Source organism: Manacus vitellinus, unplaced genomic scaffold, assembly GCF_001715985.3.
Source record: "Manacus vitellinus isolate BGI_N305 unplaced genomic scaffold, ASM171598v3 scaffold_31_pilon, whole genome shotgun sequence".
In the NCBI taxonomy this organism is placed as follows: domain Eukaryota; kingdom Metazoa; phylum Chordata; class Aves; order Passeriformes; family Pipridae; genus Manacus; species Manacus vitellinus.
Window position 1 is genome coordinate 3292556 of NW_021940379.1, and position 23740 is coordinate 3316295.

Here is a 23740-nt window from a genome sequence, read left to right on the forward strand (position 1 = left end):
CAGAGGAAAATAAACGGGGGCACTGGTGTTGGCACCGATGTGCCAGTTTATCACTCCCTGAACAACATAGCTGTGTTGGCAGAAAAGCTGCTGGAGTGTCACTTATGCCCAGATGAACTTGGGGAGTATAAACTTTTTTTTGTGGGGAAATCGGCTTTACTGTTGATTTGGTGGTGGAGCTCTGGGGTCACCTGGCAGGGGTCACTGGGAGCCACGTTTCTTTTTGTAGAAGAGGACGAGGAACTTTGTAGGTACGAACTGGAGGAGATGGTGGCAGTGAACATCTGGAGAGGATTAGTCCTTATTGGGGATGGCTGGGCTTGGAAAAGTTCCAGCACCTTCCCTTTCCCTCTGATGCCGCCTGCTTAATGAGGGACCTTGGACTTGTCTTGTGGGACATATTCTGATGGAGGGTGATATGACTGTAAATAGTCACTGCTAGAGGAAAACAGCTCTCCTGGAGTTTGTGTGTGCAAACATTTAGGCAGATAGGCTTTAGTCAGACATAATAGATCCGTGATGCTGGCGTGTGTTCTTCAATTAATACAACTTTTAAGGATGTTATTGGCATCAGTGTGATTTTTTTTTTTTTTTCTGTCTCAATCGAGCTTCTTCCTCGTCCCCACTGAATTCCTGCAGTTACATCATCCTGTCCTTCCTTCTTCCTTTGACAAGGGTTTCTGTTAATTGCTAAAGAGCTGTAAGGGTTTGGAAGCTGTTTAGTAGCAATGCCAAAGAACTGTTGATTTGGTTGTGATTATCAATTCCCAGGCTGCCCAGGAAGTGGTGTCCCTGGAAGTGTTCAAAAAACATCTGGTGTGGCACTTGGGGACATGGTTTAGGGGTGAACATGGCAGTGCTGAGTTAACAGTTGGACTTGATTATCTTAGAGGTCTTTTCCAACATGAATGATTCCGTGCAGTGCCTGGCAGGGTGTGTGTAACAGGCCGTCCCTGCCAGGCAGCCGAGGCCAGTCCCCGTATTTTGAAGTTAATGTAGAGTTAATCACAGGGTGTTTCAAACACCTCTGGTAAAATGACTTTGGTGGCTCTCAGTCCAGTGTGTCAGTGTGTGTGTCCTTGGTCTACACCAGTGCTGGTAATTGTCAATTTGATTGGGTTTCTTATCAGGAAGGCCAAAGTTACATCCCTGGGAGTCTGAGAGAGGGACACGGCACTGGGACAGGAGAGGACAGTGCTGTCACTGCCTTGGACAGCAAACAGGGAGCCTTGACCTCCAGAACTTCCACCTGTTTGAATGGAAAAATGTCCCTCTGATGCAGTGGGAAGAGACAAGGAAATAAGTGACCAGAAGCCTTTGCTGTGCCACCCTGTGGGTGTCTCCAGTGCCTAGTGTCGCCCCATGACCCACCATGTCTAGGGTGGTGTTTTAGTTATGAATCATGGGTTAATGTGTGTGGCTTGTTTTTTTGATGGGGGTTTTTCTGTTTTATTTTCCCCTAGGGTTTATTTATCAGATCTTATAAAGATCTGGTAATTAAATTGGCTACTCTAATTCTGTTAAAACAATTGCACTGGGATGCAGTGCCATATAAAGCTCTAGGTGCGGGACTGGCACCCGGCAAGTCCTGGATCCTCACCTTTGGGTGCTCATGTGGTTGTGTTGACTTGGTCAAACTACAGTAAATGAGAATAGTCAGAATTTGTCCACGTGTTACAGAAGGAAATCATCAGTCTTGCAGATGAAAGGGATGTATTTGTGTGCACAGCACCTTGAGGCAGTGACCACTGTGCACGTAAGATGTCTTGTCTTGGGGAGGTTTACGCAGTGGTTACTATGTGAGCTGTTCAGATTGTACTTGGTTAAAGTGAAGTGCTTCAGGGTCTCACTGAGCTGGCCACGTGAGAAGCTCTTCAGAAGGGCCCTGTGCATGTCTCTGTGTTTTTCTCAGAGATATTGAGTCTGAAATAATGGTTTGGTGCTGCTGGCAGCAGTTTAAGCAGGTCACTGAAACTGAGTGGTGGAATAAGACCCGTGCCCAGGTAAAGGCCACTCTCAGAAGAGCCTGTTTCTAGGCTGAAGACTTCATCAGCCTTGCTTTGAGGGCCAGGACCACCTTCCTCCTGGACTTGGTTTCAAGGTCAGCTGATTTTCCTCTCCAGGGCAGGAGAGTTTGTAGGTAAAGTTGCCTGGTGACATCTCCAACAGAGGCCAGTTGTTGGGACAGCAGCTGGGCAGCATCAGCACCTACTTAATGATGCATTTAACAGCTGATACCTCTTGGACTGTTGTCTTCAAAACTTGATGTTCTTGGTATTTTTGTTTGCCTTTTGACTTGTTCTTTGTAACTGTAAATGTTAGAAACCTGTTGCTGTAAACATCAGGGTTGTGTTTCTGTTGCAGTAAGGGTTGTGCTCAGGGTAGAGGCCCTTCTTTGGTGCCTCTGGTCCTTCTGACTCAGGTGTGATGGTCGGTGGGTTTTCAGTGGCAGGCAAGCAGCCTGTGACATGTGGTGAAAGTGTGCTGAGGTACCTGTAAGCAGGCAGTGGAAACTTCCCAGCAGCCAACTGTTAGTCCATAGCCAAGATAAACTAATATTCTGAGCAGTGACTTCCAGGTAGTATTTCCTAGGGGTTGATTTAGAGTTGGAAGTGTTGTACCTGGGCTTATTCCCAGATCTGCACAACCCTGTTGAAAGAGTGGAATTGCTGATGACCACCCCACCCAGTCCACCTGGAACATACTGAATTTGGTGGGATCTGTAGGAGCTCAGCACTTCAGAAAATGAGTTTAAATGAGTTTGCTACCTTGTCCCCTTTCCTGTGTGAGGAGTGGGTATGTTTAAGCACTGTGGTGTGGGAGGGTGAGCCCAACTTCATGATTTGTAAATGGCTTTGTAGTTCATAGTGTATTACATTTGATGGCCCAAGTTTACTCCCACTACCCAAATGCTGTGTCTGCTTCAGGGACAGGAGCAAGTTACCTTTGGGTGTAACAGCAGTAATCTGGGGAGGACAAATCTGGGGAGGAACCCCAGCAGGGTGTCCTGTTCACATGTCTAGAAGGCAGAGCAAGTCCACCAGCTTTCTAGGTTTCAGTGTGATAGAGATGGAGATTTAGGATATTAATCTTAATATGTTTCAGCAGCTGCTTGCACAGCCTTTGGGAGCTTGGCAGAGTGGCTGTCATCGCTTCAGCATCCTCCTGCCTCTCTTTTGAAGACTTGGTGTGGCCATAGTAGAATGAGCACAGTTTTCTGGAGGTGCTGGAGAACGTAGGGGATGGCTGGTGATGGTATTTCAGGCAGGCTCTGTCTCAGCTCCTGGGCTTCTATTGTTAGGTTTAAGAAAAAAAAAGTCTTCAAGTTTGGTACAATCTTTGGTTTTTTGGCAGTTCTTAGAGGTGGCTACTTGGGGCTACAGAGCCAGCAGGCACAGGCTGTGCTTCAAGGTGTCACCTCCTTGGGAAAGGAGATGGTGGGATCTGCCACACAGGAGGAGACTCTGTTGGCCTTGAACCAAGTTTGGGGCTTGCTGAGCCCGAGGCCCTGGAGCTGCTGTTTGCTGGTCACCGTGGTAAACCCGGGATGAGGAGTCCTGCCATCCCCTGCCACTCGCTCTTTATTTGCAAGACAAATCCATGGAGTTGTGCTGGGAGGGTGGCAAGTTGCAGTACAGAGACGAGGACATGAGCTGGGAAGGAAATCTACCTTGATTCACTACCAGGGCTGGTACATTGTAAAACTGCAGTCTGAGCTGGAAATCCTGCAGCATCTCCTCACTAACATCGACCTGGAATTTGTCTGGCTGTCTGCCATGTGCTAAATAAACCCCAAGCCATGTTGGAGGCTCCTTCTACCCCCTTGAATCCCAGCCCCTTTCTGGGATAGCAACCCACAGGCCAGATTTTCTTCTGTGGAGGTTTTTAGGCGCCCACTTTGGAGCCCCTTGAAACTGGATACTAGTGGGAATTCCTGCAAGGCCTCTCTAGCCTTGCTGGCTTCGACATCCTGGAGTGAAAACGTGGCTTGGATTGAGGATTGGTAGGTTGGTAAATTAGTACAATTGCTTGAACATGTTAACGAGCAGTGAAGAGGTCTGGGTAGTTAAGAAGTGTTGGATACAGTGAGATCCAGGTCTGCACCTCTGCCCTGTGCTGCTGATCTGTAAGGAAATCTGTGTTGTGTGCTGTGGTCTGGCTTCAGATTTGTTCTTGTACCTTCATCTTCCTGCTTTTGTAGTGTTGGTTTTTTTTTTAGGATTCTCAGCTTCTGTGTTCAAGCAATGCCTTTTTACCTCTTGCATCTTTGTAGTGTCCTGGCACTTAAACTGCTGTCCTCAGAATTAGGACTTGGCTTGTTTTACTGTGGCAGAAGCAGGAGTTGTGTTTCAACTGGAAAAGCATCGAGTTTGATTTTTCCTTGAAAGCAGTTGCTTTTAAAAACACCATTCTGATGGTGTCGGAGCTGTTGTTTGCCTCCTTAAACTTAATCATGTTCCATCCCATGGGAAGGAGTCAGGTGCTCTCACTGTCTTCCATGTGCTGTTGGCCGAGGGGAACTTGCCCAAGTTGTTGTACATGTTTTGGTTTAACTTGTTCCCGCTGATATCCAGCCCTTGGTTCGTGATGTCCCTTCCTGGTGGAAGGAGACTAATAGAGAGAACGGAGGAGTGATTCATGCCGAGGAAGAAAATTATCTCTTATCTAGGTTGCCTCTAAGCCAGTCCTGCCAGAGACGACTTTATCCTTGAGAGGCTGGAAAGTTGGTCTAGGAGGTAAATATTTATTCTTTAGAGTGTCTGACATTGATCTGAAATCCAGGCGGCCGGTGTGGTTGGGGATGGGAAGGAAGCTGTGCTGTCTGTGTTCACACAGCACAGGGGGATTCAACCTGCACACAGAGCAAAATCTACTCCTGAGAAGTGGAATTAAAAACTTGCTGAAATCTGTGTGACCTCATGGACTATGTTTTCTCCCACCTACAGTAGGTCTGTAGGAGAGAAAGCTTAAGGAGTCTAACTCCTGGCTTCTTTGTGCTCCCAGCACTGAGATTCCTGGGATGGAGGCTGTTAAAATATCAGCACTCTTCTGCAGCTTAGAGAGAGTCACTGGAGCTTTGCTAAGTCAGCTGGGAGGAAGATCAAATACTCAGCAGTGTGGCTTTTCTTCAGGGTTGTGTAGCAGGACACTTAGGGAGGCTTTTGTAGAACCAAGTGGAAATATTTCCACACCTCTTAAAATCTGTGGTGGAATTTCTTCATGGCTTCCTACAGCCAACCTGCCCCTGCCTTGGTGATTGCCCAGAATTCAGCTGGAACAGAAAGCGAAACTGCCTGGTCTGCTGGTCAGATGCTGAGATGTGCAGAAAGTGGAAAAGTTGTATAAATGCTAAACCAGATGAACTTTGCAGTCCTGTTATTATCATCTTTATGAAGAAAGCTGTCAGTGGTCAGAATGAGCCAAACCAATTCTTGCATAATTAGCCCCATACAATTACATGGTATTTAGTGAAGTTTGGCTTGAGCTGCAAGTTCTTGTGTATAACAGGGAGTTTCTGATGAGAACATTAAATTTGGATGTCCAGAGTGAATATGTTGCAGTTAACCTAATCATTTCAAATCTTTTCATGCTCCTTTAGCTTCTCTCTTAAAGGTCATGGAAATCTAGACCTGGGATGCCCTTTTTAGCCTTTGCACAGCATCAGTTGGTGTTCTATTTTTGAGCACTTGCTGGTGTTGGATATGAGGGGAGCTACTTTGGAAGGGTTTTTTAGCATTTGTGTTTTCTTTCCTACTTAATCACTTGGCAGTAGTTGATGGTCTCCTGATTTTTTAGGGAGATTGCTGGGGCTTGACCATTACTGGGCGTTTCTCTGCTGTAACCTCAAAATTACTTTTGCTGCCCCTTTGGATTCTTCCACTTCCAGTGGAGGAAAGCAGACCTTCTGGCTTAACCTGAGCACAAATCTAAGAGCTCGGTGTTGACACAGATAATCTCTTGACCTAAGCCAAGCACATTGCTCGGGACTTGGTCTTGCATTGAGCTGTGTGTAAATGGATTCTCCCTGCCCTCCTCCTGGAATGGGCTTGGTCTGGGTTTGGGATCTCTCATTTATGTCCTGATTTCTTTGTCTTTTTACAGTTTGTCTCTTAGTGGAAAGTTAACAGCACTCCTTGAGCTCTAAGAGCGATGCTGTGTGTTAATGACCGATGTGTTTGCAATCCCGGTACACCTGTCGGTTTTCTGCCCAAGGTGCCCACAACTCCTGTCCACCAAAGTCCTGTGCTTTAGCTGGGAAGCGGGATGTGCGATTGACCTTGTGTGTGTCTGGCTCTTCCAGAACAGGGCAGTCGGGCGGCCCAAGGGGAAGCTGGGCCCGGCCTCTGCGGTGAAGCTCGCGGCCAACCGGACGACCGCGGGCGCCCGGCGGAGGAGGACGCGATGCCGCAAGTGCGAGGCGTGTCTGCGGACGGAGTGCGGCGAGTGCCACTTCTGCAAGGACATGAAGAAGTTCGGGGGCCCCGGCAGGATGAAGCAGTCCTGCATCATGAGGCAGTGCATCGCGGTGAGTGCCTGGAGCTGCTCCTCGCTCTGCTGGGGTGGGGAGCCGACACCTCCGCTCCGCTCTGAGGAGTCTTGAAGTGCATCAGGGGATGTGTAATCCTTGCCCTCTCAACTCAGATCTCTTCTTCCCAGCACTTCTCATCCGCCCCAAATCTTAAACCACAATGCTACTAAAAACTTAATAGCACAGCTTTCCTTCTCAGCAGTAGAGAAGTGGAGATTATCAGTACATCAGAAATTGTCCCTCAGATCACACTGAAACACTAGGGTTGGGGGAGAAAGGGGAGAGTGGGAAGTTCTGATTCAAATGGAGAAGAGGCATATTTGGATCTCAAAATTTCCTGAGCAAAAACCGCCTTGCAGCCATGTTTACCATCTTAACTACATAACCAAATTAAAATGTGGAGAAATCTTTGACCAACATCCTCCAAGATGCTGGTGTTGGTGACCCCAGCCCCAGGCTACCTGAGATCTGAATTTCAGTTTGGTTGCTGTTACCTAGGCATAGAGCAGAGGGTCTGATCCAGATGAGACATCAATCCACGGTCTTGTCTTCCTCAGGGACTGGAAATGGCTGTCAGGGAAAGAGCATCAGAACAGGGCAAGCAGGGAGTCTGTTTCCTGGGCTCCTGTGATACATTGCTTAGAAGCTTCTTGAGTCACAGGTGATAGCTTTCTATTTAACAAATATTGACAGATTAATCTTCCATTAAGTTGTTCAAGCAGCTTTTGAATCCGTTGCTGCCGTGCTGACTGTTGTGGAGCTTCTCTCCAGTCTCATGTCTGCAGCGCCTCCATTCAAGGCTAAAAATCAGCTTTAGCTTTTATCTTAATTCTTTGGAAGGTCTTGTTTATGCTATTGTTTAGGGTTTGGGTTTCTTTTGTTGTTGTTTTTTTTTAAAGAAAGGAATGTTGTTTATTCATAACTGAAATATCACCCCATCTCTACTGATTTCTTTTGTTCCAGTTCCTTTCACTTAGTATTTGGGGTTTTTTTCCTTTAATTCTGATGAGAAGGCTGAAGTGAAGACATTAAATGACTTTGCCTGACACTGATAAGAAACTGATAAGTGCTGCAGGTTTCCAGTAGTTGCTTCTGGTAGCTCACTCCATGTCCTGTTCTAAGCTCTGCACTGTTCCTGACATAGAGGATTGGGTTCAGCACTGCTGGATCATTCAGTAAAGCACACAGAATATCCACCTTTCCGCAGAGTGCTTTTGCAGCTCCAGTGTCTTTTCTTTGAACACTTGATTTCCTGGAGTGTGGCATGAATTGAACAGCATGGATGAAGAATTTATTATTCTCCAGGGGCAAGAAGTAGTGAAATCATGCTGCCTTTTTAGTGGAAGGATTAAATTAGGGCTGCAGTGAGCTTTCTCATCCTCACTGATGAAGGAAACTTTCATACTAAGCTGTTCCACTCTTGATAACACAGGCTGAGCCTTTTGGAGATGATCTGGGTTCTCTTCTAGCTGAGTGTAGTCACCCTCTTTCTTCCAATGAAGGTTTATTTTTCTTCTTGGTGCCTAGAGTTTAATTTCCAGAAGCTGTGGTTAGAGCACAGGGCTTGCTAGCCAGGGGACTCTTGATTACTTGTCCTGCCCTCACATGCATTGAAAATAACATCTCTGCCCTTTGTAGGTTGGTGTAAATATCAGGGGGATTATTAAAAACTCTCTTAGAGCAGCAAAGGCCCAGAAAATTGACAAGTTGAACTGTTGTAACTTTTAAGGTGCTTTACATTTCTACAAGCAATCCTGTTATCTTTTCTCTTGTTCTCTAACAATTCAGTAGCAATATATTGTGGTACCTATCAAACAGCTTCCAGCCCAAAAAAAAACCTGCTGAAAAGATGTGGAAGCAAGGCTCTGTGGAAGTAATGATCCCTGCAGTTCTGGGATTGTGTTTTCCTCTGGTTAATAACATTGACAATATTAACTAGATGCAGACTTTCATTAAACTCAGAAGCCTTGAGAGAGCTGACTGTGCTGCTGTTCAGAGAGCAGGAACCTCCTCTGCGTCACCAGTTCAGTCAGGAAGGGAGGCAGGAGTGCCTGGGACACACTTTGCTACATGGAATGGGTCTGAGGGGAATGTGGGGCTCCGGGAGGACGAGCTGTTACAGTGCAGCTGCTGTTCCAGCCCTTCAGTGGGGCACAGAGGAGGTTCCCTAGACACCCTTGCTCCCAGCAAGAAAAACTGTCCTGCTCCTGGGATGTTTGCTCTTGGGTGTGAATATAAATACTTGTGTGGAGATCAGACAAAACAAGTGGACAGAGCCCTGGACAACTTGGCTTTTCTCTGGTTTACCTGCTGGTGATCCTGGGGATTCCTATTTTGTGCTTGGAGGAAGGGTGGGAATGAAATAGTATTTGCAAAATGCTTTTAAAGTGGAGCGTGGGTAAGTCCTGGCAGGAGAAGGCAGGGAAGTGTTGCCATAAGTAATGGATCAGGTGTTGGGGTGTGGGGCAGAGCACTGTGCCCTGTAATGCCTTACTGCAGCTGGGCTTCTCCTGGGCTGAAATGTGCTGAAGGATGCTCTGCTGCTGCCAAAATTTGGGTTGGTGTGCAGGTATCCACTTAGAGACTTTATTTTTTATTTTATATCTCTACAAGAGATCTTGCCATGAAAAGCCACATCTCTGCCTCTGGCTGTGTAATGGTTAAGGACTTGCAGCCTAATCGATTGCACTTCCCATTATGGCCAGTTTAGGATCTTCCTTCTCCTTTTTGTAATGAGGTTTATTATACCTTATTGCTGCAAAGCAGAAGTTTGTTAATCATTACCAGAAAGGTGGCTTTTTAATTAGAGTGGCTTTCAGTGCTTTGACATGGGTGACAGATCTGTGAGATGCTGCAGTTCCTTTTCTGCCTCAGCAGAAGAGAAAACTAAAAAATCAGTGTGATCCCACTTGTGACACTTGCAGGAGAGAATCCTCTTTCTAAGTGCAGAGGTTTTTGCAGTGCTCAGGTTGGGAGCAGGGCCCTGGATAATGGACTGTCAGTCAGGAAAGGATCTGTTCTTGGTTCTGTTGTGGGCTTGCTGTGAGACCTGGATCAGGTCCCATAACATCTGTCTGCCCTGCCTGTAAAATAGGGGAGCTGCCAAAGCGCTGCTCGGATTGCAGAGCTAATGGATGTGAATGGTGATGTTCTAGGTTGCTTCTTTCCCCTCCCATTGTACACTGGTGAAGTGACTTGCATGCCAATGTCTGTGTTAGCTCACAGATTCAAGGAACCCTCCAAAAATGCATTTTCATCCATCCCTGGAATGCTCCATGAATCTGTGTTGCTGCAGGGAGGGCACTTTGGTGAAACGTTTCCTGTGGTGCTTGGTCTGGATACCCAGCCCCAATTTGTTACCAGTTTTTCTTGCCTTCATGGCAGTCTGCACAATTAATCCCTATTTATCTCCTCTTTGAAATGAGGATACTGTAAATGCACATTGAGTTCTTCTGTTTCTGTGTCCTGATCAATTCTTTCTGATACATAAACAGCCGGTGTTGCCTCATACTGCTGTGTGTCTGGTGTGTGGAGAAGCTGGGAAGGAGGACACTGTGGAAGAGGAGGAGAGCAAGTTTAATCTCATGCTAATGGAATGCTCCATTTGTAATGAAATCATACACCCAGGATGCCTTAAGGTGAGTACAAGGATGTGATACATGTTGGAAACAAAAGCTGCATTAGTTATCACCTTCATGTAAATGTAGTGCATGGAAAATGAGAAGCTTTTAGGTTTTCATCTTTGGACACTTAAATGAGCAAAGAGTTGGTGTGAGGAGCAGAGTGAGTGGCAGGTGGGGTCCTTGAGGTAACAGCATTCCCTGTGAACAGAGGCTGGCTTTGGATGGCCCTGAGGGGGATGTGCATGCAAAGGTCTTGTGGGTTTGTTTCGTTTTTCTTTCTTTTTGCCTCTTGTTTAAGGAAGTGAGCTGTTTCAGTTGGGATGGGGCGGACGGAGCAATCTGCCTGTCCTTGTGGATGAGATAGCCCCAACTCTGTGTCAGCAGCTCCTCCCCGTGTCCCTCACTACAGAGGAGCAGTTTGCTGCTCCTGTTGGCCCAGGCACAGATGTGCCTTTGGGTGGCAGCTGGCTCCAAAGATGTTATGAGCAAGTGTTGGAGTATGAAGAGAGCAGCTCTGGAGAACAGCCTGAGCGAGTGTCAGGCTGCAGGAGTGCTCACCCTTGGCTGACTCGAGCCCTGTGAGCAGCTGTATTCTTCGCTGGTAACAGAAGTGTCATTTTGGGCATAACTTGTGCATTAGCATTTAGAAGCTGCCTTTCTCCAGAGCTGGTTTCTTTCAGCTGATCAGCTATTTCCTGTTGCTGATTTGTTTATGGTTAAAGTGATTTGCCAAAGCAAATGTGTTCTAACACACCATGCCCCAGAAAGCAGCTTTTGGGCCCTTCTGGGATCTCGGGGAGGAGAGGTATGTCTGTTCCTTATGCAGGCCTGGGGTGAAGCTCTCCTGGTCTCTCATTTCCTTGGCTCTGTATGTGGTGTTGCACCAAACTCTGTGCTGTCATTTATTAGAGCAGAACACGGGGAGCTGGCAAAGCAGAGCTGTACCTGTCTCCCTGATTCATGGAACTGGTGCTCACAGCTCCTGCCACAGATGGGCTCTGAAAGGGAGCTTTGCTTGCTTGGCTCTGCCTAGAGCAAGGCTTCGGGGGCTGGTGAAGGAGGGGAAGGAACTGCTTGTTGTCAGAGGTGCCTTAATTTTGGTTGCTTTGCTGTTCCCTGTCCTTGCTGGAAGTGCCCTGTGCTCCCCCATTTCTGGCTTTGCAGTGTCAGTGACACTTCAGGGCCGAGTCCAGAGGACGCCCTTGTTGTCTCGTGGCAGCTCAAGTGTTGTTTCCTCTCCTCATACTACATTTGGGACTAGGTGTACAGGATGTGGGTCAGGTCTGTGAAATCAGACAAGTGCTGTTTGTTCTCTTACACCTGCATGGTGGTCTGAGTGCTCTTTTGGTAACTAGGAACAATGTTGCTTTGGGTATTTCTGACAATTAAGCAGTGGGAGATTTACTGTGTGTCTGATGTCTTTGTATTTTGATTTCTCAGTGCTTCTGCTGAGCTGGAATTGTAGGTAACTGGGACTCTTTATTTACTGAGGCAAAAGGGCACTGTTAGGATTTGAGAATTGTCTTGGAAGGAGAGATGAAGCTGCTCAGGGGAACAGCAAAAGGAAAATGGAGTCTCTTCCTTGGATCCCTCCTCACTCTTTATTCCCAGGTCCTATGATTTCCTGCAAGACAGAAATCTGTTGCCATGTTTACATGTTGCTCGAGCCCTGAGGATGGAGCGGATGGAGCCCATAAATAGCCTTTGATGCAGCCCCAGCCCCAGGGCAGCTGCTCTGGCTGCCCACAGGGAAAGTCCCTTCCTGTCCCACTTGGGAAATAGCAGTACCATGTGAACTGTTGGTCATCTCCAACTAAATATCTTGCAAATGTACATGTCACTGAATATTTCACAGAATATTCCAAGTTGGAAGGGACCCACAAGGATCATCGAGTCCAGCTCTAAAGTGAATGGCCCATAAAGGGATTGAACCCACGATCTTGGTGTTATTGGCACCATGTTCTAACCAACTGAGCTGATCTCGGGGTCGGGGAGTCTGGAATAAACTGGATCAGTGAAGAGAGGATGTCCTTTCCTGGCATATTCCCACATGGAGGGAACTCCCTCCAAGATGCATCTCCAGAGCTTGTGGAGTAGTTTGGCACATGCAGTGGGAGATTTGTTCTCCTGGGCAGGTTGTTCCTGGTTTGAAGTCCCTCCCCCTCCAGCTTCCTGATTTGGCTGTACATGTTTTGTGCTGGGTTTTCTCCATGAATCAGCAGTGTCAGAGGATGACACTCTGAGGAGTTAAATTAAGGGCAGCTCAGGTGCATCTATGCTCTGACACAGCCTTGAGGGGCTCCCTTGCTGGGGGAGCCCTGGGTTCCAGAGCCCTGGATCCCTTGTATTGGAGTGGTATTAAGGACAGCCAGGTTGTTCCATGTGCTGAGCCATGTCCTGGGAAGTTTTGACATGCTTCTTTCCTTGAAAATACACCAGCAACACAAATGCTTGTTTTGCTGAACGAGTTTCTTATGAAAATGATCTTGGGGAGTGTTTCACGAGTGCAGAACTGTTTCCAAGGGGAGCTCCTGAGATTTTGGGATGAACATTGCCTTTCATTGTTATGGAGTGTTCGAGTTGAACCACGAGTGGTGAATTTTTCTTCCCACATTCCAAATTGCTGGTACTGGTTAGCACATGTGAGTGCAACACCTGATGCTGTTTCCCTAAGGAGAAGGGGTTCCTGTTCCTCAGTAGGAGCCCATTCTTTTCCATCTCAGGTGGATATAGTAATTATGGTGAAGGTGAATATTTAGGTGCCTTGTCAGAACAGCAGGAATACCAAGGCCTTTTCCAGCACAGCTTCAGCCCAGGTGTGTCTCACTGCCTGTGTCAGTCTTGGCACTGTCAGAATTCCTGACTGTCCCTCGCGGTGCCAGATCAGCATCCTGGGGTGTCCCTATCCCTGACAGGAAGATTTCAGAGCAGCAAGGTCTCCTGTTGACACTCTGTGGATTGCTGACCTTGTGCTGCAGGGGGGTTTCTGTGACACCTCCCTGCGGCTCCGACACCCCCCTGCTGTTTGTAACAAACACTCAGAACTGGCTCCCACCCAGCCTGAAAGGCTTGGGACACATTCAGTGGCAGGTTTGTGTGTGTCTAATTAGTTTGCTTACAGTTCCCCACATCTGTTCAGTTCCTTAAACTTCACAGAAGGGACAGAGCTGTAATGCTTTCCCTTCAGCAGCACTTGTTCTATATTCAGTGCGGGAAATAACTTGTTCCCAACTTGAGCTCGAGCCAGGGATTGTTCCCCCGAGGCAGAGATGTATACAACAACTCCTGGAGTATCTTACACCTACCATGGGAAAGAAGGTTCAAAGGCACACAGTTGTGATAAAACCAGTATTTAAATTCTGCCCACTTCATTTACTCATTTATTAACTCCAGGAGACTTGCTGAGAGACTGACATGTCATCACTCTCACTGGATGGTGAAACTAGAATGGCTACTGTCTGGCTCAGGGACTTGAGGAAGCAGTTCCTAAATCCAAGGGCTTGCTCCCTCACAGCCAGTACCTTTTCCCTGAGCTGGGAGGAGAAGAGGGAATGTTTCAGAAACATGAAAAATCTGCAGGTCCCTGCCTCTGCCTGTTCCTGTCTCCTGCTACTGCGCTGCTGCTGTTGGTCTGGGCAGCAGCATGTTTTTGTTGTCTACAGTAGTAATAAATTAATATTTTTCTTCCCCCCCCCCCAAGGTTTTTTTTCTGAATATGTAACTAAACTCTTAAACGGGAATGTGCCATCAGTGAGCATGTGTTTGTGTGGAGGGTGTATCTTATGTCTTTTCTGAAACACCTATCTCCTGTTTGGGAAGCAATCCAGGCTCCTGTGTGGAAATTCAGAAACCAGCAGCTTTCCAGCTGCGTGGGGTAGGACTCTGCTTTTATTGGAGTGTAACAACACTGAGCATAAAACACTGAGCTTTCTTTCAGAAAGCAAAATGTCAGTCTCAGAGGTAGTGGAGTTGTCAGCCGTTCTCTCCCTTACACTGGCTGAGGATCTGGGGGTGTGAGAAACCCTAAAAATGCCTCCATGTGTCCGGTCTTGTGAACAAACGTGCCTGTTGTCGAGCTGACTTGGCAGCCACCATTCCCACTGGCACATGGGCTTAAGGGCTGGAGGCCTGGGACTGCTAGTTCTGATCCAGAAAGAAAAGTATTTTAAGGAACACTTGATTACAGTGCAGGGAGCTTTGCTGCTAAAAATGCCCAACAGGATTAATGTATGTGAGAACGTGTATGGGAGAAATCCTGCCTGTGGAAGGATCAGCCTGTGCCTCACCGGGAGGGGACACGGGATTGGGATGTGCAAATACATGGTGTGGGAGGATCTGTGGAGATGCTGTGACTGCAGTCCTGGGGTTTGGGGGGTTGGTTTGGGCTGTTGGGGTGTTTTTCCAAAAGCAGAATGTGTTAACTGGGGTTGGCACTGACCTTCATAAAAAACCCAGAGCTGAACCCTTTGTCAGGTGCCCCTTTGGCCAGAGTGCCTTCCTCCCTGTTGTCATCAGCAGCAGGGGGGCTGTGCAGGACCCAGGGCTGGTGCAGCACCTGCACTGCTCTGGGTGTCTCTGCTCAGCCCTTGGGAGGGCAGCAGTTGATCCAAGAAAACAGTGAGCTGTACAGAATGCCTGGGAATGATCGTGATCCGCCTGCAGACTTGTGCAGCTTTTTCAGCACGACTGTGAATGGAGTTGTGTCTCTCCCCCAGGTGAAGGAATCGGATGGTGTGGTTAACGATGAGCTGCCGAACTGCTGGGAGTGTCCAAAGTGCAACCATGCAGGGAAAACTGGAAAAGTGAGTTTAATGGGAATAAGTGGTGCTGGAATGAGATACAAAATCTCAAGCGTCCCCTCTGGCTTGTAAATATAATTTTGCCCAATACCAGCTTTTGGTGTTGTGCTTAATTCAGGTTTTGTGCTTAATTACCCATGGTGGAGGGTTGGAACGAGGTGATCTTTAAAGGTCCCTTCCAACCCAAAACATCCCAGGATTCTGTGATGATCCCGTGATGATTCTGGTTTTGTATTCTTGTTCCATGTGGCAAGCTTCTCCCAGAACCTGGGGAATATTTAGGTTAGTTCTGTGCACTGCTGCACGTTAACTTCAACAAGGAAAATTCTTTACAGTAGATTAAAAATTCAGAAGCAATTATGCAAAACCCGGAGTGTCTGTTGGAATTAGTGAAACTTTATTTCTTTGCAAACTGAGACAGACACTTGCAAGCCTGTTGTTAGAAGAAATAACTTTACGAAGGTTGAAACTTTAACCCTTGATAATCGTTCTGTGTGTTACAAAGAGACCAACCCAGCAGTGTTGGTGGCAGCTGGAGGAGCTGAGAGATGCATAAGGTATAAAGTTGGCTTGTGTTTTGTGTCTCTCTGGTGTACAAGCAAAAGCGCGGACCAGGATTCAAATACGCATCAAATCTCCCGGGCTCGTTGCTGAAGGAGCAGAAAATTAACAGAGACAACAAGGAAGTGACAGATGCTGCGAAACGGAAAGGGGACTGTGAGGAAACTCCCAGGCGGAAATCGGAGGAACATTCCAAAAAGGCTCCAGTTGACTCAATCCTGAGGAGAAAGTCCGACGAGGTGCATCTGTGGAGGAAAAGGAAATTCGAGAAGTCCCAGGAACCCACCATGAGGAAGCGGGTAAGGCACAACACCCATCCCGTGTGCTTGCACGGAGCGCGGGCTGGCTGGGGCTTAGAGCTCATCCTGAAATCCCAGGTTGTTCCCAAAGGAACTGCGATGTTTTACATTCCTTTGTGAAGTCTGCTGGTCTGACAGGACAGTGGCTGGAACAGTGACTCTTGGGTTGATGTTCTGAGGCTGAAAACACTGGGATATGGCTGTTGTTTTATTCAAAATACTAGAAAACCCACTTTAACTGAGAAATCTTTACAAGGTGCTCAGAGTAGGAACAAGGTGAAAATGAATTTTTCGTGGAAACCTTTTCATCTCTCTCCACGTGGTGGCGCCTGGCAGCTGTTTTGGGGCTGATTTGGGAGTGTGCCACACTGGGAACTTTGGAAATGACACCTTCTGGTGCCTGCAGGGAGCAGGGGCTGCTCCCAGCAGCCTTGTGGAAGCTTGTCCCTGGATGTGACAGTCAGAGCTCTTGGGCCAGGCAGGGACACTCTGAATGTCATACATTTTCCAAACTGCTGGTTTGCAGAGGCTCAGATTTGTCTCATGACTGATGGCTGTACAGTCAGAATCAGGCTGGATTTGTGTTGCATGTGGAGCTCACCAGGAGTGGGAGTCACAGTCCTGCAAGGTCAGGCAGTGGGAATGCTGCAGGATGGCAAGTGTAGGGATTGGGGCAGCTTTGGTGGAGTGAGAGAGCAAAATTCACAGTACCAGTTCATGCATTACTGCTTGCTGTCCATGCTCCCTTTTTCCCATCCCTTTGGACTCCCAAACCTTCTCAGACAGCAAAGCAGATGTTCGTGTTGGGGATTCTACTCTTCTTTCTTCCAACCGCTGAAATGACAAACTCTTCAGGAAGAAGGTACTTTGCCTTTTAATAGATAGATTCTCAATCCCTTTTAGTCCCTTCTCACGTGAGCTCAGTGGTGAGCCAGTTTCTCAGTCATGTCCTTGTGTCACTGCAAGCACTTATTATCCCATTTACATCTTGAAATCACAGAATCTCTCTCACATAAACCTTTAACTCTCCAGGGTAGTTTAGCTGCATGTCTTGTTTTATATTTTCTCCTCTGGTGTCCCATATTAAAATACAGCAACCAGCTGTGTTTTGATGACCCAGGGAAAAAGTTCTGTTTCTGTACTGATGTTTGGCTCTTCCTGTGTGGGTGAATACTGCCCCTGACACACAACCCCTCAGCAGTGTGTACCACAGCACATGCCTGGGGTCCCTGCTGACCCCCCAGGGATGGCCTGGCACACAGGTACTGCTCCCCTCTCACAACCTGGCAGGATCAGAACTCCAGTGCCTTTAAGCAGAGTGCTCATCAGTGCTCTGTGTGAGGGCTGCTGCGAACTGCTACTGGGCTGATGTTGTAATGTTTTTATTCTAACCTGTCATTAACTTACTGTGACCTCTCCCTTTATAATATGTTAATTTAAAGGCAGGGTGATCAGCTTTCTCTGCAGGCTGAAGCACGGAAGGGAGCACAGCCACTGACCTGATCCAATTAGTTTATTGGGAAAGCGAAAACAGGAGCCTTCTGACACAACAAATGTGTTCACAGCACTTCCCCTCTTCTTGCCAGCCCAGATCTCTTATTAGAGCTACTTCATTTTAACAGCTCTTTCTCACTTGGAGTGATCAGATTAGACTTGAAGCCTCCCGAGGTCTGGGTTCATGTGTCTTAAACACTGCCTGGTGTGCATGGAAGGGAGATGGGATTCATGGGAGCAAGTGCAGAGCAGTTTGCTGTTGTGAGCAGGGTCTGGGGCAGGAGGAAGGTGCCAGCAGAGCCCTGTGAGCCACGTGGGGCTGGTGCCAGCAGGAGGGCTCGGCAGCCCAAGGTGCATCAGGACTGTCAGTCACATTCCCTGTTCTGCAGGCATTGGAAGTGGGGGTGTGTGAGGATGGGCAGATTTTGGTAAGGGTGTAAGGGAGCAGCTGAAGGTCACTGAAGGAGGTTGTGCAGGCCCAGCCATACTGTGGGTCAGGAACTGCGATTCCACAGGTTTCAGAAATGGCCCTTTGGAATGAGGGCACTGGGGCAGAATTTGAATTGGATGCCCAGTGACTGTCTGCCAAGCCTGGGTGGTTTTGGCTCACTGGGGACAAAGCTGCTGATCTTCAGTGGATAAATGGTCCACTGGGTAAGGGGAGAGCCCTGGAATCTTTGCAGGGATTCTGGGCAGGGTGAAATAAATCCATTTATCACTCCTGGAGCCCAGCGAGCCAATAGCTGGACTGCTCATCCATGTTGGCACCTGAACTTGATCCCTTTGGCCGTGGATGTTCCTGGTGCTGGGATGGGTGGGGCCCGGCACTGGCAGGCGGCCCGGCCCCCCCGGGCAGAGCTCCCTGTGTGGAGCATCCGCACGGGAAGGGAAGGGAAGTGCTGCTGGGAACGTTCTCGCTCCAATAGTCAGCCCTTGTCTCTTCCCTTCCAGCGGCGATCGTGGAAGGCTCCAGATGACCGAACTGCCATGATCAAGCCCCTGCGGCGCCTCAAGCAGGAGCCCGAGGATGAGCTGCCGGAGGCACCTCCCAGGTCCAAGGACAGCGACCAGTCGCGGTCCAGCTCGCCCACCGCGGGGCCCAGCACGGAGGGCGCCGAGCCCAGGGACAAGAAGAAGTTCAAGATGAGGAGGAAAAGGCGGCTTCCCAACAAGGAACTGAGCAAGGAGCTCAGCAAGGAGCTTAACCAGGAGATCCAAAAAACCGAGAACAGCCTTGCCAATGAGAACCACCAACCCATCAAATCCGAACCCGAGAGCGAGAACGAGGAACCCAAGCGTGCGTTGAACAACAGCGAGAGACTCCACAGGTTCAGCAAAGGCTTGAACGGGACCCCCCGGGAGCTGAGGCACCAGCTCATCCCCAGCCTGCGCAGCACACCCCGCGGGATCACCCGGCCCCCGCCCTCGCTCTCGCCCCCCAAATGCATCCAGATGGAGCGGCACGTTATCCGGCCTCCTCCCATCAGCCCCCCTCCGGACTCGCTCCCCCTGGATGACGGGGCAGCCCACGTGATGCAGAGGGAAGTCTGGATGGCTGTCTTTAGCTACCTCAGTCATAGAGACTTGTGCATCTGTATGAGAGTTTGCAAGACCTGGAACAGATGGTAAGGAGGGCGGGGAACGAGCTGGGTCCTGTGTGTGGTGGGATGGGCACGGCAGGGCAGCGGGTGAGGGAGGCACTGATGTCTCCTGGAGAAGTGTGCAGGCTGTCCCTGAATCGCTGGTGAGCCCGAGGAGAAGGGGTGACCAGCAGTGGCTGGAGAAGCAGCATGTCTCGTGTCTCATGGTGCTTTCTCAGAAACAGCAGTTCCCAGCATTTCTGATGGGAGCTGTGTCAGCCTCGGCGTCAGCCTGCCGGGCTGCAGCACTCGGGAGCAGCCTGTCCTGCAGTCACACACCACGGTGTTCCTGCTGCTGGAACAGCCAGTCTGGTGTCATTCTGCCCCAGGACTTGCTGATGGCCAACGTTTGTTCAGTTCAGCTATTAAATATCTGTTGAGATAGTGAGGATCCTGCCGTGCCCCCGGTGTGCTCCTCACAAGGGCCGTGCTGATTGTCTCCCTGTGGAGGGTACACGGAGAACAAACCTGTTCCCTGTGTTCTGAGCCAGCAGAGCATGTCATGGAGGGATCCTTTGTTCATGGTGCTTACTCACAACCTGTCCCCTGTGCTCGGGATACCTGTGTGAGCCCTGACACAGTCGGTGGCTGCTCGGCAGCAGCAGCTTTAGTGCACAGATTTACAGGTTTCACTGAACCTGCAGTGAAGCCTCGTGGCTGTTGTGACTCGTCCCAGGTTCCTGCGTGTGCTCACATGGACAGACTGTAACAGGCTCCTTTCTAGCACAACAAAACTTGTGTCCAGACCAAGTCAAGAGGTTGATAATTCAGTGTGAGGAGTTTGTGGAGTGTCTCCTCCGTGAGCTTCTTGGTGTCACTTAAAGCTGTAAATGCATTTTCCACTTAAATACAGTATTTGCTAATGAAAAAAAAAATGAGAAAATGCAGATTCCTGCACACGTGTCAGGACTTGATGTTGTTGCCCTTAGAGAACCATAAAGAGAGTGAAAAAATGCATAAGCCACATGGAGAGAAATAACACAAACACACAGAACAGGAGAGGGAGGATCTGTTTTACCAAATCCACTGGTTTTAAGTAAGGAAAGCACAGGGGAAATCATGAGGGTATTATTTTAAACCAGGCTTCATAGTCAGAGGGTAAGGAAGAAGTAGTGGCTTGTCTTCAAGCTAGAAAATAGATTTCATTTAAGTGCTGGGATGACTTAAAATGGGATCTGAAGTTGTTGACACTTGTAATTCTCTGGAAATAATTCCATGCTTTATTGCAGGATGTATTTGATGGAGAAACTTGAAACTTATGTAACATTGTGTGGGGTTGTGTTTATCTTAGCATCACTAGGCCTTATTTTTGCTGTTAAGTGCTGTAGTTTTTCCTACTGTTTAATGACACTTTTAAAGCCCTGTGGAAATCCAAACAAGTGCCAAATAAAGTGCTGTTGGCTTTTTTTCTTTTTGGGTAGGTGCTGTGACAAAAGATTATGGACCAAAATAGATTTAAACCATTGTAAATCCATCACTCCACTTATGCTTAGTGGCATTATTAGGAGACAGCCTGTAACCCTTGATCTTAGCTGGACAAATATATCTAAAAAGCAGCTGAGTTGGCTTATCAACAGACTACCAGGTAAGTGATGTGTTTTGATCACCAAATTTAGCAAACCAGTTTGTATCTAAACTGCAGCCTGTGGGGAAGGTCTGCAGGGATTGGGTGTCGTAGGGGAGGAGTAGATTCTCCTGGGTGGGGTGTAAATATGTAAAAATGAAGCGTTAGAGGGTTAAAATGGGCCCAGAATTATTTTTTGTGACTACTTGACATGTTTGCTTAAAATAATTTGAGGCAGGTCTTGGCCAGCAGGTGGAAAGGGCCTGTGCTGAGGTGATGAGCAGAGGGGGTGGTGATGGTCACCCACAGCTGGGGAGTTCCAGATGATGGGAGAGATGGAGAGCTGGGCGGGAGGAGGCTCACGGGGTCCCTGCTTGTCCTGGAGCGCTGGGAGTGTTGTCCAGCCTTTGGTAGCAGCGATCACTGGGATGTCTCTGGGAAGGCCACACACTCAATCCTCTTCTGTCTCTGCAGGTCTGCGGGACCTGCTGTTATCAGGGTGCTCATGGATAGCAGTGTCAGCACTTTGCAGCTCCAGTTGTCCTTTGCTGCGGACTCTGGACGTGCAGTGGGCAGAGGGACTGAAAGACGCACAAATGAGAGACCTCCTGTCACCACCCACGGACAACCGGCCAGGTAACGGGAGAGGAGAGTGTGGGAGCCCCATCCCAGCCCCTGGGGCGTGTCCTGCTGCTGCGTCCCCTCGGAGCAAACAGGCAGGAGCCCCCGGAGCGGCAGGGCTGGGGCTGTGCTGACCCACGGGTGGTTCGAGGCAGTGACTTGCAGCACCTCCTGGCTGGAGCCCCAGGGTGACAGGGATGTCCTCTGGCTGCTGAACCGTCACCTGAGCCACTGTGCTGGTTTTCTGTCTGACTTTCTTCTCTTCAGGCTGCAACGGGTGTACTTTAGAGAGTATGGAAACACTTTCTTCCAGTTCAGGGAAGGAGCAGTTCTGTGGGTCATGCCACATTCGCCCGGATTTCAGCTCAGGTGAAATTTTGAGCAAATCGGATCTGCTTTCTGGCATGCACTGCACAGCCTACTGCTTATTCCCGACTTGTAATTCCGCTGGGCCCCTGCAGTTACTTTCATCCCTTTTGTTTTGAAATCAGGGGGTGGCTTTGTCCACGTGCCTGTTCCACAAATAGACAAGTGTTCCTGCTGATGTCCCCTCCAAAACTCCAGACAGGCAGAAGGGTGTGAAGTTGACCTAGGGCAGCAGTGTTGTGTGTCACGGTGCATTTCATAGGCCTGCAGATGTTGGCAGTGCGGGTGGAACTCGGGGCACTGACCTGCTGCCTCCACTCTCCAGGTCAGATCGACAACCGGAGCAAGCTACGGAACATCGTGGAGCTGCGCCTGGCGGGGCTGGATATCACAGACGCCTCTCTGCGGCTGATCATCAGGCACATGCCTCTGCTCTCCAAACTCAATCTCAGTTACTGTAACCACGTGACAGATCAGTCTATTAACCTGCTGACCGCGGTCGGAACCACCACGCGGGATTCGTTAACGGAAATTAATTTATCAGGTAAGGGACACACAGGGGGAGGGGAAGTGCCCGTGGTGTTGGGCTTGTGTGAGGGGTTTGATCCGGCTCTTCCCTGCCCTGGTGTAACTCCCCCATCCCGGGCAGCAGCTGGATGTGCTGCTGGTGTAAATGGCCTCTCCCAGGGCAGTCACCCCCTCTGTGGCAGCTGTGAGCGGTACCGTGCGTGTTCTGAGCCCTGCGCTGCACACGCTCATCCTCCCCTCCCAGGGGATTGTCCAGTGCTCTGCACATCTGGCTGCTTGGCTTTATCCCACGGGTTACACAACAACCATAGGGATTGAGATGGGTGATGGAGCAGCCTGGGATTCCATGGGAGGGGCACAAAGGACTGACCACGGTCGGGATACGGGATAAACAGTCCTTGTGTTTGAGAACAAACCAAGCCGGGCTGTTAATTCCTGCCCTTTGTTCCCCCCCCAGACTGCAATAAGGTCACTGACCAGTGCCTGTCCTACTTCAAACGTTGTGGGAATATCTGCCAGATCGACCTGAGGTACTGCAAGCAAGTGACGAAGGAGGGCTGCGAGCAGTTCATAGCGGAAATGTCCGTAAGTGTCCAGTTCGGGCAAGTGGAAGAAAAACTTCTGCAAAAACTGAGTTAGTTAAAGGACTCGTGTAAATACTGGGGCGAGGGGGGGAAGGGACTAAGAACACGTAGGGATTTTATTTTCAATTGGGAACTTGGAATATCAGAAAAGGCCGCGATTGGATTTTACAGCTCTTGTCGAGAACAACGCGAAACTACCCATGTTAAGAATTTCAACTTGTGCCACTAATTCAGTCCACCTGGGATGTCCTGCACTGGCTCTTATGCAAATTCATAAGGCGACTGTTACTGATGATAATTGTTCACACCCGGAAGAGGACTGAGCTCCAAGAAATACTGTTATTTAAAGTACCACAGCATGTGCTTGGTAGTGTAAATTTGATTTCTGCTTTTCATTTCTTAAAACGAGAAAAAAAAAAAAGTTGGTGTCATTCAAGTGGACCACGCACTGCATTTCTGCCTTCTTAACACGTTTTGTTTTGTTACATCTTACATTATGCAGAACTATTTTTGTACAAAAATTGTTTAAAAATTATTTATGCAATGTTTGAATGCATTACCAGTGTTTCGGTTTTGATTGCCAATTTTTATCTTTACTTATGGTAGGCGAGAACTTAACCTATACTTCGTAGACAGTATCTATCTACAAACGTGCCCAGGTCAGGAAAAGTAGGTTCATACTTTCAACTTAAAGCATGTTTTAATGGAAGTTTATATCCTGCTTTGTATACTTCAGAAGTGACATAAGCATGTTGTGGAAATAAGGTGTAAATTATAGTTGAAGTAAAACACTTTTATCTGTATAGAAATCACCTTTTTCTCAAAATTTTAAAAAAATTCCAATTTCAGCTTTTGCACATAGGAGGGTTTCACTCTGTAGCATGAGCTCTTGTACTCAATATAAAATTAATTTATACAGTGAGTCCAGCAGTAGAATAAATGGTCAAACGTAGTCTCTCTTTCTTTGAAGTGTGAGTTGAGTTCTCATTTAAGGTTTATAACATGGTTATTTCCTGATTGTAAAATTCTGCATTCATAAGTGCCATTGTTGTACGGTGTTGTTTTCGTAGACCTTCCTGATGCAGTTTTACCTTTGTTGAATTTGTATAAACAATTGTACAAAAAGAGGTGC

General features: G+C 48.3%; 1 protein-coding gene across 6 annotated transcripts in view; it reads left to right on the forward strand.

Annotated features, from left to right (window-relative positions):
* The window catches only part of KDM2B (lysine demethylase 2B), a 116571-nt gene extending 92836 nt beyond the window's left edge, over nucleotides 1-23735 (forward strand). For 3 of the 6 annotated variants that reach the window (XM_018076431.2, XM_018076428.2, XM_018076432.1), the window contains 10 exons: nucleotides 6302-6526; nucleotides 10024-10167; nucleotides 14868-14954; nucleotides 15542-15811; nucleotides 18257-18930; nucleotides 20367-20530; nucleotides 20984-21145; nucleotides 21398-21499; nucleotides 21822-22040; nucleotides 22482-23735. In XM_018076431.2, coding sequence (XP_017931920.1) covers nucleotides 6302-6526; nucleotides 10024-10167; nucleotides 14868-14954; nucleotides 15542-15811; nucleotides 18257-18930; nucleotides 20367-20530; nucleotides 20984-21145; nucleotides 21398-21499; nucleotides 21822-22040; nucleotides 22482-22663 — 2229 coding nt within the window. In that variant the 3' untranslated portion in view covers nucleotides 22664-23735. The remainder of the gene's footprint in view (nucleotides 1-6301; nucleotides 6527-10023; nucleotides 10168-14867; nucleotides 14955-15541; nucleotides 15812-18256; nucleotides 18931-20366; nucleotides 20531-20983; nucleotides 21146-21397; nucleotides 21500-21821; nucleotides 22041-22481) is intronic. The other 3 variants (XM_018076429.2, XM_018076430.2, XM_018076433.2) reach the window with 3 other exon arrangements.
* Nucleotides 23736-23740: the final 5 nt, after the last annotated feature.